At 41.6% G+C, this 13,422-nt stretch overlaps 1 protein-coding gene across 1 annotated transcript in view; it reads right to left on the reverse strand.

The window, feature by feature from the left end:
• Positions 1-13,422, reverse strand: part of polr3b (polymerase (RNA) III (DNA directed) polypeptide B) — a 35,028-nt gene that overhangs the window by 14,342 nt on the left and 7,264 nt on the right. Inside the window, exons 10-19 of the mRNA XM_033636098.2 lie at positions 11,961-12,083; positions 7,742-7,858; positions 7,526-7,660; positions 5,959-6,120; positions 5,017-5,217; positions 3,803-3,965; positions 1,666-1,819; positions 1,282-1,356; positions 1,078-1,176; positions 858-985 (exon numbers count right to left, since the gene is read on the reverse strand). Coding sequence (XP_033491989.2) covers positions 858-985; positions 1,078-1,176; positions 1,282-1,356; positions 1,666-1,819; positions 3,803-3,965; positions 5,017-5,217; positions 5,959-6,120; positions 7,526-7,660; positions 7,742-7,858; positions 11,961-12,083 — 1,357 coding nt within the window. The remainder of the gene's footprint in view (positions 1-857; positions 986-1,077; positions 1,177-1,281; positions 1,357-1,665; positions 1,820-3,802; positions 3,966-5,016; positions 5,218-5,958; positions 6,121-7,525; positions 7,661-7,741; positions 7,859-11,960; positions 12,084-13,422) is intronic.

Raw genomic sequence — 13,422 nt, forward strand, 5'->3', positions numbered from 1 at the left:
GCCTGGCCTCCCTGGAAGCCTTGACATTTGTCAGATGCTATTACTTCACAATCAGGCTACAAGCACAGAGTCTGTGATAATAGGCCCGAGCCACACAACCAGATTTGCACATGTATAGGGCTGTCCACACAAAAAAGACAAGGCAGAGGATATTGGGCCAAATATAGTTCCAGTCTGTGTTTTTCTAATAATGGGGGGAGGGGAGGAAGGAGGTAAAGCGGTGGGGTGGGGGTGACGGTGGTGGCTCTTACGAATGTTAGCAGGGCCGTTTGGGGAAGTTTTGGTTACCAAGGAGCTGCGGGTGCGCACTCTGTGGTCTTTCGCAGCTGAACACACTGACCCCCTGAGCACAGCCAGAGCAGACACAATGAATTGCTAATGACACTCTGGGTGACTGGCAGGGAAAGGGCCTCCGCACACACACGGCACAATAGAGAACCTACGCAAGCGCCCCATGTTTGATGTCCATGCGCATACACACACTGACACACACATAAGAAAAACACTCAATCACACACACACAAATGTATTCTGACAAGAAGTAGAGCTGGAGCAGAGTTTTGGGGGAGACGAAGCAGCGGGCTGCTTGTATCTATAGTGTTTGTTATTCTAATGTCCTTTTGTATGATTTTAACTTGCGCAAATAAAAGTCTAAACTCTGAACCAGCAGATTTAGGAGGCTTAAGAATAGTCTTGATGTAAGATTAAATTACTGTCACTATCTGTGTTTGTGTGGATGCATGCACAGAAGTCAACACCGCAGCTGTGTGGAGGATGTTTGAGAAAGGATTTGAGATCTTCACAGTTTAATGAGCTGCCTGCTGACTGACGCTACCTGCTCAGCTTCAGAGTCTTACCCATGGCCTGCTTGCCCATAGCGCACTGGTATGTGTTCCTGGGTGACTGGTTGTGGTGGGGGTAGGGAATGAGGCCAGCGCACACCCCGAGCAGTGTGAAGGGCTCGATCTCCAAGTGTGTTGTGTCTCTATAGAAATAAAAAAACAACAAATTAAAGAGGCGGTGAAACCAGTGTGCTAACTGACATAAACAAAGTCAGGTGCATCACATGCCACTCACTTGTTGATCATGTGTTCATAGAGGGCGATCTGACAGTCGTTCTCCTCATTGACGTCCAGATACTCCACCAGGCCCTCGTGCAGAAAGTCTTCAAAGTTTCTGGAGCCAAGAAAAATGTGTTTAAGATATAAAAACAACTTAATCTTTACAAATATTGTGACTATCTGCAAGCAAATATGCTCTTAGAGACTCCTCCAGCCTCACCTGTAGCCCTGTGACAGATCTTCAATGTGTTTGTTTTTCACCATCGGCTGTCCCTTCTTCACGATGATGTACGGCCTGATAGAGAACAACCACACAGACCAAAGCAGAACGCTGTCAAACTGCTTGTTAGGGCTGTACTGGATGTTAGAAACCTTAAATTTAAGTGTAAACCTGAGAATGAGTAAAACAGATCCTCTTTTTAAACATTGGGAAGAAAAATGATGAAAGGTTGTTGAAATGTGCTGTGTTAAATTCACAAATTGTGTCAGCAAAGAATTAAAATTCCCTACATGAGAAAATTTAATTAATGTGTCATTCAAAGGCTTATTTTACAATGCTTTTTGTGTACGCCCTGTGTATGAGTGCAGGATTCAACTTCCCCACCTGCAGAGACGTCCTCCATCAGATGAGATATAGACACAGCGGTCGGTCAGGTTGGTGGAAATGGACACAAACTCGTTGATAAAACCTGCCCTGCGCATCAGTCTGAAGGTGTTGACCAGTTTGTGATGATCTCGAATCACACCGAGAATGTTACCTGTTGACATGATACAGATACACAGACAGACAGACATTTGACATAGTTACATAACTACATAAATGCTCAGTGCTGTTTACCACCATCAGCTGTCAGTGTGTACTGGTACCAATCTGGACATGAAGACATACTTTGTGAGTCATTACTGTATTTGATTAAATGTCTTCAAAATGTTTCAGCTCTGATTAAAAGGACATTTTGGGAAATATGTGTATTTCTTTTCTCAGGAGTTAGATGAGAAGTTTGAAGTGTTTAGTGGACCACACTCTTTGACTCTACAATTAACAATGTCACCACTGATTTCCAGTAACTAATTTGTGTGTGTTTCTGGATGTTATAATCGGTCCATTGTTTTTTCAACTAATCATCTTGTCCACAAAAAAGGCAAACCTTGGTCTGCTCTTGACTCTAAGGCTGACACACACATCAAAATTTGCACTGATGATGACTTTAATATGATAACTTTATGCTTCAATTTTATAATCATGATTTTTGCCTAGATATGTTATTAACTTAATATTGTATATCACTGCCTGCTTAACTTTATGATGTTTGGATACATTGCTGTTTGTTTTAAACAGTGCCTTGCAAGGTGCCCTTGAGTGTTTTGAAATGCGCCTATAAATAAAGCGCATTAATGTATAATTTTTATTATTATTATTATTATTATTATTATTACTGAAATGCCAGAGATGGGTGAAAAATGCCCATCATAGTCCAATGTGACACTTGTTTTGTCGGACAAACAGTCAACAATAGAAATATAGTGTGTTTGCTGTCACCTCAGACAAAGTTTTACCAGCAGATTAAGGTATTTGAGAAGCTGGAACACGGAAATGTTTGCTATTTTTTGGCTTGAACTGGCCCCTTTCGAAGAGAAGTAACAGCGGCCCTTCTGCGCTGCTCCTTCTCTTCAAAAGAGGCCAGTTGAGGTGGTTCGAGCATCTGATCAGGATGCTGCCTGGGCGCATCCTGTAGGAGGTGTTCCGGGCACGTCCAGGTTGGACCCAGACTCAGAAGACGCTGGAGGGATTTTATATCTCGTCTGACCTGGGAACGCCACAGGATCGCCCAGGAGGAGCTGGAAAGCGTTGCTTGGGAGAGAGGGACGTCAGGGGTGCCTCCGAGACCCAGCCTCAGATAAGCAGTTAAAAATGGTTGGATGCATATGACAAAGAGTGTTTATGTTGATGAACAAGGCAAATTGTGTGTGTAGTGATGACTGGTTTGGAGGTTTAGCGTGGGGGGTTTGTATGTATAATTTGTGACACATTTGTGATGCATTTCATTTTGTACTTCATTTTCTCTTAACTGACTAATGTTTCAGCTCTAAAGAAAGATCCATAACAAGTCAAAAAGTTGCAGCAGATAATTAAAGTTGCTGTGAGAGTAATAAACAGTGAGTAGATTCTACTTTTGGGTGAAATTTTGAGTCATCCACAAACTTTAAATGGAAAAAAAACAGCGTGCATGTACAGTAGTGTACTCTGAACCTCCACGACTGGTGAAAGCAGAGCTCAAGCTGCCTGCAGGGGTTTGTTCATATCAAGTCTGACAGACAAATGACTGGAGAACAGAGGAGACACTGTGCTCTGCCTCTGTGTGAGGGCACATTTCCACTGAACACACTCTGAAGGGCTTTGACACCTGCCGCTACCAACTAATTAAATGGTATGGCAGCTAATATAATTTGACAGTTATCAGTGGCGAGACAAACATATACAGTAATTAAGGGGCCAAGTTCTGACTCAAGAATAATACCTGCTGCTGCCATGAAATTAATGACTTATCAGCCTCCCCGCAAAATACAAAATTGCCTTCTGTAAACTAAACAGAATATTTTCCCTTCATGTTCATAGGCAACGCATTCAAAACAGGGAGGATTAAACTTTCTTTTCAAGTGATCTAAAGCAACAGCATCCACTGTTAATTCTCTTTGTGTATGTTTATGTATTACACTGCGCTGGTGCGGAGGAGTCTTACCATTGAGGAAGACCAGGAAGACGCTTGGGTAGGAGAGCTCCTCTCCACACAGCAGGTTGACGTCTTCAACTCCCAGGTTGAAGGCCAGTTTGATGATTGGACCGTCCTCCATGTCGGTGGTGATGTGGGTCATCAGAGCCAAGTTCTTCACCAGACCACAGGCCTAAGAAACAAAACAATGATATAAACCATGTACAGTTACTACATTATATAGAGGGCTATGTTTCTTTATATTCACACTGAGTAACGTGATGATGAAACAAGAAACCTGCAACACTGGTCTTTGTGAAAACCACACCAAATCAATCTACAAGTGAGTTTGAGAGTTAAAGAGAGGAGTGAATCTCTCTCTGTCCACTTCATACTCCATACTCTTTGCGTCCATGGTGGCAGGCATTCAAAACTGCAAAAGTACAGCCCGAGAGCCAGCTAAAATCTGTCAGATGACGTGATGACTTTGAGCTTTGACAGATGAGCAGGGAGATCTTGGCGCTGGTAGGATGGAGGAAAGTTTACCAGCTTATTTACACATGCTACCGACATTGTTAGGATACAAAGTTGGCTGAAAATTGACAAAATTTCCCTTTAATGGTAGCTCAGAGTTCTGAGTATCACAGGGATGGAAAAAAACATATAAAATCTTCTTAGCTTTGAAGGTTCAATGGTTTTTAATGAAGGCCAATGGACTACAATTTGAAATTAAAGCAGTACGTTTGATGTCAAGGCTCACTATATTTTTCTTTCCTTTCTTTCCTTTCTTCCATTCCTTTAGTTTCTCTACAAGAACCAGGGTACTGAACCAGGGTACTGACAAAGCAGTGTTTTTGTCTTGCACAATAAAAAACACTGCTGTAATGTTATTTAATCTGATCCAATGAACATTTCACACATTACATAAGGCAGTGATTGGAAAAAGACAAAGACAAAATAACCCAAATTTTGCCAGCAAACAGGTAGGCTCTATTTAGAAAATGCACAGGTGAGCTGTTTGTACACGCAAGAAATGACAGTTAATTTAATGATTCACATAAGTCAACACTGAACAGAATTAAGAAATAACTTTGCTTCAGGGCCTCTAGGCTAACTCTGATTTTAGCATTTAGCAGATATTCAACATACAGAGCTGTGTACATTCCCACAGAGGTGATGTTGGTATGAGCTCCTCACTGGGTGAGCACTAACAGGTTCAGGTGTGGCTGCTACAGCTCACTCACCTCTCCCTCAGGAGTGTCAGACGGACACAGCATGCCCCACTGTGACGGCTGCAAGGAGCGCGGCCCGCTGACCTTCCTGGTCTTCTCAAACTGGGACGAGATTCTGGTCATCATGCCAAGTGCCGAAATATAGGAGAGACGAGAGAGGACCTGGGTGACACCTTGACGGTCCATCTTGAATCTCTTCAGAGACCAGTTTCCCTGTGGGCAGAAAGAAAAACATTTTTATGAACAAACGTTAAAATTTGAACTTAAAAATTTAGGATTAATCAGGCTTAAAACAAGTATTCTGGTGCTTTCAAAGTTTTTTAATGGTAGGAATACATGTAGAGGTGTGTGATCTCAGCTCAGATGATGCCTGTTTAAATAAACAGTTGAGTAAAAAAGTCCAGGTTTGTGAAAGTAGTTAATAACTGTTTACATAATAAAAAAAGTAAAAACTATATATCATCATTTGATGGCAAAAATTTTTGTCTAAGCATTAAGTGTACCTCCTAACACTGTCCGTAGAGACAGACCTGACAGGGGTTTCAGCAGGCTGGATGTTTGCTGGCATAAGGTTTTAAACCAGGATCTACTGAAGGAGAGGTGCATCCTTTTTATTTAAACATAGCAAGATTTTAAAAAACATTTTATAGACTAGAACAGAAATAATGCCTCTTAATCATCACTTATGTCCCACTAGAAGTGTGTGGCAGTGTATTTATCTGCAGAGATTCTCCTTTTTTCATCGTATTTTCTGTGCTTGGGATGTTTATGGCCGTGTACCTCCACAGCGCTCAGGTGAGGTCAGAAACCATGTGCCAGGCTGTAAGCAACAGGCACCCAAGAGACACAGCACCGGAAAAAACACCAAATCGGAGTGGATCTGGGGTTGGCTTCGAGTTTAGCTTTCACTGGTGAGAGTGTTTACAAAAGTAACCAACAATCCTGCACACTCACCGTAGATATGGCATTGACCATGCCGTTGGTTATCTGATCCTGCCGCATGTGCTTCACCACATCAAACTGAGCTGCTCTCTGCTTGGGGATGATCTGGTCGGCGATTTTCTTAAGTTCAGAGTTAAACTTTTTGAACAGATCTTCAAACAGCAGAGACAGGAGCTGGAAAGAGAGAGAGAAACCATCGTCACTCAGAACGTTTCTGATGATGTTATTTACTTGTTGAGTCTCCAGTCGAGATGCTGAGTGGCCTAGTGGTAGAGTGTCTGCCCTGAGACTGGGAGGTTGTGGGTTCAATCATACCGAAGACTATAAAAATGGGACCCACTGCCTCCCTGCTTGGCACTCAGCATCAGGGGTTGGAATTGGGGGATTAGATCACCACATGATTCCCGAGCACGGCACCGCTGTTGCTCACCGTTCCCTCAGGGGATGGGTCAAATGCGGAGAACAAATTTCTCAATCAGTGGAACTTTACCTTTACCTTTGAGTAAGAACAATCATTTCAGAGAATCGTCATTTTATCTTCACACAGTCTCAGATCCACTGGCACCCCACATCTGTTCCTGTCTCCAATCAGTGCTGAGGTGCATTTACAGTCACATTTAATAACCAGGTGTGCCGGCTCACTGATAAGCCTGACCTGGCCTCCGTCCCAGGTCCCTGTCCTCCTCCGCCGGGCCTACAAGAGGCAACCTCTCTCACAGCCCCCACCCACCCTGTGAATTAGCATACATCAAAACAAACAGGCAGCGCTGCTTAAAATTAATAAAGAAATTAAGCTTCCGTTGCGCAGCCAGGCCAATTAGTTGAATGTCAGGGAACCATAATTGGAGAGTGAGGAGATTGCTGGCGTTGTTAGTGTGTAAGCCCCCTATTGAAAGAGGGCTCCGCGCCCCTCCTCCTCCCATCTCCTGCTCCTTATACAGAGCAGGTTGGGGGGGAAATTAAAGGCCTTAAGACAGCAGTAATTACATTATCAGAGCCGGGCCTGCGGATTAGCTCAATCGCTCCAGTCAAGGCAGCAATTCTATTGTCACGGTGCTGAAAAATCCCCATGCTTCCACAGCCTCTGGATTTTGGTGCCACCGCATATCTCTCTCCTGACAAAGCCAGGCTGAAATACAGGGGGAGGGGGGATGAAAACAAAACAGGGAAAAAAACAAAGCTGAGAGGAAAAATAATGAGAGTCTTATTAAAAGAAGGAGGCAGGAACAAAGATGCAGGTGAGAGATCAGGGCTGGAGCAGCCGCTGTCCTCTGGTCCAGTGCTGTGATCCATTTGCACTAAAGCATGTGAGCGTTATTTGTTCTCTTCTATACATGTATTATTAATAAGCATCAAGGCTGTTTTGTTTTCTAGTGGCTCTATGAGTAATGAAAATGTATTAAACACCTGTTCAACAGGGTGCCTTTTCATGTCAGAACAATTTCCTGTTGATCAGTTGACAAATAAAAATTAACCTACATGTTTTTTTAATGTGAAACATAACAAGACTGACTGAATGGTGGATTAAATATGTCATTATAAAGCAGTAAATGAGACCACATAGTGTGTAGAGGCTTACCTGTCCAGCCAACTCAAGACGCTTGTTGCCATAGTAATCTCTGTCGTCCACCTTGTTGTCCCCTTGAGCCAGGATCACCCTCCGAACCATCACAGCCAGGTAAATACACTTTGCTCGAAAGTTAAACTCTTTGACCTGCAGACAAAATACAAAATTAATATAGCTCGTGGAATACACGGAGTATACTTTATGATTCTTGTCTGTCTGTTAACATACAGGCACGTGTGTGAGGATGAGAGATGCCAAAAGCTCTCTGGCCTCCTCCATCTTGGTCTTCTTGGGGCCCCCCCACATGCGCTGTCTCCGCACTTTATTCCCGAGGTACCTCAGAGCCTGAAACGCAGATCAGAAGGTACAGCAGAGGTCAGAGAGCCATCAACAGGGGTGTTTAAAGGATTTTCGATGTTGGTGTCAATGTGATACCAATCCTCTCAAGTTGGATTCAGCTCAGGAAATATGTTGATTCATTCTTTCTGTGATCCAATGTCCACAATTCTGATCAGGCATTTGATGCAAACTTTTTTATACTTTTCTTAAGGTATTTTTTTGGGGGGTGTTGCTTTTTTTGACACTTGACAGCAGCAAAGAGGACATGCATCAAAGGTGGAGTCAAACCCGGGATGTTGAGATTGCATAGTAACAGTCTCCCCTCGACACCATGCAACTTTTGAAACTTCACAGAAGTTTTTATTTTATTTATTTAACCGGATAAATAAAAAAAAAAACTCTTTTAAAAAAAAATCTCTTTTTCAAGAGTGTCCTGGCCAAGACAGGCGGCAATATAAGTTACAGACATAGAACAAAATACAGAATAAAAATGTACAGCTCTAAAACAAACAATATAAAACACAAAATAAAATCACCACAAGAAAAGCCAAAAATATGTCAATGTATACGAGAAGACGTGCTGTCAAAAATATTAATACCTGTTGATACAGAACATTTGAAACCGTTTCGGCGCTCATTTTTTCACAGCAGTATCGATACGCCGGTGCCAGTTGTGCTTTCCCTCTTGTTGTCAGCTTTTCTCTGCCATTAACTATGGATAAAAAAGTTGTTGTCATGTTATAGCCTTATTATATTTATCTTTTATTAAAATTTTAACTTATTTGGCCTCAATGTCAATTTCTCCTTGTGTTATTGAAATAGTATTTTAATAGTTTATACTTCAAGGTATCATATTGAAGATAGAAATTCCAGTATCGTGACAGCACCACTGTTTTCCACACTGAAATTTATACAACAAACTTCACTTGCTATTCAAAAGGTATTTAGGTTCAATAACCTGCTCTGTCCAGTAGTTCTGTTGGTGATGTGTTCATTTAAACTCAGCATTTAAAAGCATTTGGTGCTAATGTTGTAAAAATGATTAATGTGTGTGGAATCTTCTAGAAAAAGGGCTCGTGGGAGGTCAAGTGAATCACACACACACGCACGCACACACACACACACACACACACACACACACACACACACACACACACACACACACCTGAGTCAGTGTTCCTCTGCAGCCCCTCTACTGAACTATAGTAAAGGTCAAAGGTTAATGAGGCTGAAGACTTTTTGCAGGACCACCCACCCTGCCCTCCACAATGCATCAAATATATATAAAATATATTCACATAAATGTGTAGAAAAAAACAAGTTATCGTCTAATCCATAGAAATAAAACAATATATATATTTGATGAAATCATGTGTCATCAAATCTGATTCCTAAATGTATGGACCTACCACTAGAAAAAAAAATGACAGTCAAATTTGGTTTGGACAGATTACTTATCATAATCTGATAACAATGTTTCTTAAGCCTTATCTGCCTTTAATTATATAGATTTAGGCCTCATTCTGCACAATACAATGACCCAATGAATACCATGAAAAGACATCATGGAGGCTGGCAGACAGAGGGACATGAGAGCGGCGGGGACCGGTTGCTAGGAAGCAAATATGGCCTCATCAATGCATCAGCGGTTCCTCTAACAACATAATCTTTATGAAAAACAAATTGGCTGATTGCATTCATCTGTAGATGTCAAAGAAAACACGCGGGCCTCCTGAATGAACCGCCCAAAGCATTACTTGACTGGCTGGTAAGACAAAACCTTCGTCATCTGATCACAGAGACACAAAGAAAATACCTTCTGTCAACAGACGCTTGTTTCTGTGTCCGAACAACAACATCCTGCTCTTCAGACCAGTTAATGGGCACATTAGGGCTCGCTGATGAGTCAATATCGGCGTTCTTTGACTACCAGCTGAATCATACTGTAATGACATGTTATCATTCTACAATTTCTGTTGGCCAAATCAATTATTCTGAACATGAAAATTAGCTCTATAAGTTTTTGTTTCACACAAAACCTTCAATAGCTGGAGAGGTTCATTTAATGCATCACAGAGAACTGTTACTGTTTGTCGACTGATTTGTCGAGTCATGATTCACGTTATTGGTTTACATTTTTCTAATTATCCTAAATATTTTGACATTTTAAGAAATTCTTATTATTTTTCTTGCTGAGAGTTGATTGATTCGATGACCACGGTTAGCTTAGCACAAACTAAGGAAACAGCTCTGAAGCTCATTAATTAACTTGTTACATCTCCTTTGTTTAATCTGTACAAAAACAAAAGAGAGAGAAGGACCAGTTGTTGAGTTGCTGTTTTACAGGGGGTGATGTGACTTCCTGAGTCTTGTCGTTCCTGTGAGGTTGCCAGGCAACCAGCAGAAACTCCAATTAGTAAGCTTGGTAGGCAGGTTTCTTTAGTGTTGGACAGAGCTAGGCTAACTGTCTCCCTCCGTATCCAGTCTCTGTGCTAAGCTAACTGGCTGTAAGCTTATATTTAACGAACAGATGTACAGTATGAACAGTTGTATCAATCTTGTCATCTAAATGTCTAACTCCACTACAACAGGGCCACAAAATTATTGTTTGATCATTTTCTTAAAATTTTTTTGAAAAAATGTCTGAAAATACACATTAATATGTAGTCAACATATTGTACAACATGTAGCCTTTTGCAACAACTTGTCTTTGTGAAAGTGGAGTTTCCTCTCTTGCCTACCTGAAAAGCAAAACCCTCTGCCTGACAGCCTCCATCTGCCCACTTTAATATACAGCTCAATTTTATATAATATTCAGTTCAGTTTTATTTATATAACCCAGTATCAGAAATCACAGTTTGCCTCGGAGGGCTTTACAACAGACAACACCCTCTGTCCATGGACCCTCACAGTGGATAAGGAAAAAGTACCCCCAAAACCCTTTAATGCTTAGGGCCTAATATATGCAGTAAGTGGTCCCTACTCTGTCTTTCTTTAAGCTAAGGGGTGCTTGGCCTGAAAAATGTTTAAGACCCCTGGTCACTGTATTTCCCAAAATGCTGACCTTCCTTTCACAAACTGCTTTATTTTAAAGGGGATTAGAAAAGGTCAAAATCATATAACTGAGATATCCTGACATTGAGAACCTGGACGTGTCAAGTTTTAAAAATGCTGGATCCTACTTTCAGGTAATGCAACAAATTGCATCTATTAATGAGACCAATCCTGCCTGGTAAATCCCCACACTGAGTACCACAGAGGCTCTGTATGAAGTGTCAAGTTCAGGCTTAGAAAACCTTGATAGCATCAAGGGTTATTTTCCATAGACTGTATGAACTAATGGACGTAGCTGCTGTGATGTCAGCTGTTGGTTTGTCATTTTGCCCACGGCCATCTTGGTTTTTCAGGGTTATAAGTGACCATATGTGGTTGAAAGGGTGGAGAAGTCGAGGACCAAGGGCTGGACTTAACTTGCAAATAGCCTGTCACCCAAAGAGGCTACTGAGTGAATGCTGACATTAGCTACAGACACCACAACCATTTTTTCTTACCAGGCTGTAAACATGTTTATTTCTGCTGTAAAGTTGGTCTTTTCAACGTGGGGGTCTATAAGGATTGACTCCCTTTTGGAGCCAACCCAAAGTGGCAATGAACTGCAATTTCTGCCGCTTCCACATTGGCATCCCTTTTCAGCCCTTGAGGTTGTGTAATGAAGGATCTTTGATGCGGCCCTATCATAGGATCTCTGTGTAAAAAGGGCTAATGACTAAGTGGGTAAAGGCAGAACAGCTAGAACAGTCTGGTAAGTTTAGGAAATTACATCACACTACTGTAGCGCAGCTTTAAAAATCAGTAAAAGAGAACACTTACAATATTTCCATATCCAAAAATTAAGAAGATATCTTGTCTCACATCACAATATTGATTACTCTTTGTTAATCCAGATTAAAACAGAATTTACATGCCCTCCTGAGGCTGAGTAGGATTCCCTCTGACTAGTACACTGACTTTTATGTGTAAAATCAGAAGAGTACAGTATTCCTATAACTCTGTAATAATGATTTCAGCCACATTGCCCTGCTCTGGCACACATAGCTCACTGAGGTACCTGTGTCTGTGTGAAGATCTGGGCCTTCTGACACTCCTCCAGGCTCGGGGCGAAGCTGGCCATGACGTGCTCCTCTGTACCGATCATCTGCACTATTTCCTGGTCACTCTCCACGCCCATACCCTGTGGGAATGACCAGCAGAGAGTGTGTGATGTGAATAACAATGAATAATATGACAGACTTAGATCTGATAGGTGACGTGAAATGCGCACACAGTAGATACCCTGGAACAAGAGGTGAGTCGGGACGCATGAGGAGGAGAAGTGTGTGTACAGGGAGGGAGAGGTGAACTGGGAGTCATAAGGTTGTCTGACATTTGCTTATGGAAATGTGAAGCTGTGGGAACTGATCCGCGTGTCCCACACTGGATCTGAGGTTGTTTCTGCAGCCAAACACTGAGACAGGGACGGGGAAGAAGTCACCCAGGATATACAAGTGCACAGCAAACAGAGCGAGCGTGCAAACTGTGTCCTGTGGATAATCACTTCGGCTCCAAACACTCGACGCTCACACAAGTTGACATGTTTGGAGAGATTTGTCCTCAGAGGGGGAATAAGTTAATGATGCCAGCTGGCTGACTGACATTTTCATTGAGAGCAGAGGGCGACACATGAAAATGAATCTGATCATGAATTACGGACACTACTGACATCTAACTACACATGAACATGCAACAAAAACTCTATGTTCATGTATTATTTATGCAAGGTGTCTACAAGCATCAGACACTTAAATTTAATGCTTTATAAATCCTTTTTAAGATAATTATACACAAATTTAAGACCAACAAATCATCTTTTTTCTTATTCAAGCACTGCTGGTGAATAAAAAGAAAAGTAGTACATATGTGGTCTCTTGCAGTGGTAGGTCTTATGCTGTGAAATGGTTATTAAAGATATTTTTTCTGGCATTTTTAAGCCTTTAATCGATAGGACAGATGAGCGTGAAGGGGGGAGAGAGAGAGGGAGTGACATGCAGTAAAGGGCCACAGGCTGGAGTCGAACCTGGGCCGCTGCGGCAACAGCCTTATACATGGGGCGCCTGCTCTACCACTAAGCCACCGACGCCCCTGTAATATGGTTATTAGATTGAGTTAGGTTATATCGACATTTTTCCCTAGGTAAGTGCATGTATGTCTTTAAGTATTAGGTTCAGTTGTGAGTTTAAAAATCAGCAACAATGTGGATGTTGCTGCACAACAGCCTGACTCATCTTAACAAAAAAGAAATTAAAAGATGAATAAATTAAATTAGAGAAATGTTTGTGGCAATTTACGACCTCACAAATAAAACATAGACTATTTTGTGACTTGTAAGGCCCAATATTTATAAAATTAAATTTAAGACATTTTAAGGCTTTTTAAAGAACCTACAATCACCCTGTTATGTTATGTGAAATCATCTGTTATGGACAGTTCAGGAGGCTGAAGTAAAACAGAGTCAAACATAAAACGTTATCTAA

Source organism: Epinephelus lanceolatus, chromosome 5, assembly GCF_041903045.1.
Source record: "Epinephelus lanceolatus isolate andai-2023 chromosome 5, ASM4190304v1, whole genome shotgun sequence".
Lineage (NCBI taxonomy): Eukaryota > Metazoa > Chordata > Actinopteri > Perciformes > Serranidae > Epinephelus > Epinephelus lanceolatus.